Consider the following 3,097-nt stretch of genomic DNA (forward strand, 5'->3'; position numbering starts at 1 on the left):
GCTCCGCTGGAAGGCAAGGGGGGGGACCCGGGGGGGCTCCCGGGGCGGGGGGGGCTCGGCCCCGGCTCCCCCCGAGCCCCGGCGGGAAGGGACTCACCCTGCCCCTGTTGCAGGTGAAGCTGCCCCCGCAGAAGGAGGTGATCACGGCCGAGGAGCTGATGGCACATCTGGGTGAGGGGGGGCTCCCCTGGGACCCCCACGCTCCTCAACCACCGCTGGGATGGGGCAGTGGGGGCTCTCCTGGGACCCCCACGCTCCTGAACCACCACTGGGATGGGGATGGGGGAGCAGGGGCTCTCCTGGGACCCCACATTCCTGTTCCACCACTGGGATGGGGATGGGGGAGCAGGGGCTCTCTGGGACCCCCGCACTCCTGAACCACCACTGGGATGGGGCAGTGGGGGCTCTCCTGGGATCCCACACTCCTGTCCCACCACTGGGATGGGGCAGGAGGGGCTCCCCTGGGACCCCACATTCCTGTCCCACCACTGGGATGGGGGAGCAGGGGCTCTCTGGGACCCCCACACTCCTGAACCACCACTGGGATGGGGATGGGGGAGCAGGGGCTCTCTGGGACCCCCGCACTCCTGAACCACCACTGGGATGGGGCAGGAGGGGCTCTCCTGGGATCCCACACTCCTGAACCACCACTGGGATGGGGATGGGGGAGCGGGGGCTCCCCTGGGACCCCCACGCTCCTCAACCACCACTGGGATGGGGATGGGGGAGCGGGGGCTCTCTGGGACCCCACATTCTTGTCCCACCACTGGGATGGGGCAGTGGGGGCTCTCCTGGGACCCCACATTCCTGTCCCACCACTGGGATGGGGCAGCGGGGACTCTCTGGAACCCCCACACTCCTGAACCACCACTGGGATGGGGATGGGGGAGCAGGGGCTCTCTGGGACGCCACACTCCTGCCCTGATGCTGGGAAAGGGGTGAGGGAGTGGGGGCTCTCTGGGACCCCCACAATCCTGGGATAGGGATGGGGGAGCAGAGGCTTCCCCAGGCCCCCCACATTCCTGCCCCAATCCTGGGATGGGGATGGAGGAGAGGGGGCTCCCCTTGGACCCCCCCACCCCTGCCCTGCTGGGGGTGTGCCAGGGGTGACCCCACTGCCTTCCAGGGGATTGCATCCTGGCCACCCAACCCCGGGAGACGTCGGAGGGGCTCCAGCTCAACTTCCAGCAGGTGAGGAGCAACACCCCAGGTCACCCAACCCCACCACTGACCCCCTCCCCGCCCTCTTGGGGGGCACGGTCAGCTCCAGGACCTGGGGGTTCCCCCTTCGGGAGCAAACCCCCCTCGTTCCTCCTCCCTCCCAGAACATCAGTGACACCATGACGGTCCTCCCGAAGCTCTCGACGGGGCTGGACGTCAACGTGAGGTTCACGGGGGTCTCGGATTTCGAGTACACCCCCGAGTGCATCGTCTTCGACCTCCTCAACATCCCCCTCTACCACGGCTGGCTGGTGGACCCCCAGGTGAGGACCCCCCCCCTCGGCTGGTGGCTTCCACGGGGCCAAGGGAACGATCCAAGGGCTGCAGAAGCTCTGCCCTGAGGGGTCGGGGTCAACCCTGGACAAGGCCACCAAGCCGGGGGTGGATTCCCCATCCCTGGAAGTGTCCAAGGCCAGGTCGGACAGGGCTTGGAGCAACCTGGGCTGTGGAAGGTGTCCCTGCCCGTGGCAGGGGGGTTCTGGATGATCCTAGAAAGTCCTCTCCTGACCCAAACCCCTCTGTGATGTTTTGGACGGGGCTTTAAACCTGAGCTAACGGACGATTAATGGGAGGAGGTTGGACCAGGTGATCCCTCCCATCCCAAACCCTTCTGTGCTGGTGGAAACCATCGGGAACGTCCCTGTGACGGGGAAACTCCAAGCTGAGCCGCCCCTGGGCCGCCACAGGTTGGAAGCCGGGAGCTCACCCCCCTTCCCTGCCCTGCCTGCAGAGCCCGGAGACGGTCCAGGCCGTGGGCAAGCTCAGCTACAACCAGCTGGTGGAGAAGATCATCACCTGCAAACAGGCCACCGACTCCAGCCTGGTGAGCGAAGGTAACGGCCCCTCCCCGGGGTCCCTGGGGGCAGAGCTGGACCCCCCCAGCCCCACTGCCCTCCCCTCGGTGCCCCCACAGGGCTGGTGGCCGAGCAGTTCCTGGAGGCCACGGCGTCGCAGCTGAGCTACCACGGGCTGTGCGAGCTCACGGCCGCGGCCCCCGAGGGCGAGCTGGGCGTCTTCTTCCGCAACAACCACTTCAGCACCATGACCAAGCACAAGGTGGGCCCCTGCACAACCCCCCTGTGCCCCCCCCCAAACCGTGAACCCACGCTGACGGTGCCCCGTCCCCCTGCCCAGGGCCACCTCTACCTGCTGGTGACGGACCAGGGCTTCCTGCGGGAGGAGGGGGTGGTCTGGGAGAGCCTGCACACGGTGGACGGGGACAGCTGCTTCTGTGACACCGACTTCCACCTCAGCCACGCCCCGGGCAAGGGGGGGGACCCCGCGGCCCCCCCGGACCACCAGCTGCAGCAGAGACAAGTGGACCAGGTAGGGGACAAGCGATGCCGGGGTTGGGGGACACGCACGGACACCCCTGAGTCGGGTCCCAGCCCAGCTGCAGGGTCTGGGCTCGCCGTGCTGACCCCCCCTCTGTTTGTGTGCCTGTCCCCCCCCCAGGATTACATGGTGGCCCTGTCCCTGCAGCAGCAGCAGGGGCAGGACCCCCCCTCGGTGCTCAGCGACCTGGAGCTGGCGCGGCAGCTGCAGCACGAGGAGTATCAGCAGCACCATCCTCATCCTCCTCCTCCTCCTCCTCAGCAGCAGCTCCCAGGGCAGGTAATCAGGGCCCCCTCACCCCTCCTCTGCCCCTCTGGGGGGTGGGGGGGGGTCTCTGCAGGTCCCTTCAATCCCCAGCACCCCCCCTGACCCTGGCTGGTGGTGGTGGTGACCTTGGGGGGTCCCTGCAGGTGTCCCCACACCCCCCATATCCCTGCAGGTGGGTGGTGGCCCTGGTGGGGTCCCTGCAGGTCCCCCCACACCCCCATGTCCCTGCAGGTGGGTGGTGGCCCTCGGGGGTCCCTGCAAGTCCCCCCACACC

The 3,097-nt window shown here is 68.2% G+C and overlaps 1 protein-coding gene across 1 annotated transcript; it reads left to right on the forward strand.

The window, feature by feature from the left end:
* Window positions 1–13: 13 nt before the first annotated feature.
* LOC108510567 (protein FAM63A-like) lies at window positions 14–2,835 on the forward strand (the record flags this gene model as incomplete). Its single annotated transcript, XM_017840243.1, has 7 exons — window positions 14–171; window positions 1,127–1,191; window positions 1,326–1,484; window positions 1,952–2,054; window positions 2,135–2,277; window positions 2,356–2,547; window positions 2,677–2,835. Coding segments are annotated over 7 exons (979 nt in total), but the record flags the coding sequence as incomplete, so codon positions are not given.
* Between the last annotated feature and the right edge of the window lie 262 nt (window positions 2,836–3,097).

This window comes from Lepidothrix coronata, unplaced genomic scaffold, assembly GCF_001604755.1.
Source record: "Lepidothrix coronata isolate B3197 unplaced genomic scaffold, Lepidothrix_coronata-1.0 Scaffold1385, whole genome shotgun sequence".
NCBI lineage: Eukaryota > Metazoa > Chordata > Aves > Passeriformes > Pipridae > Lepidothrix > Lepidothrix coronata.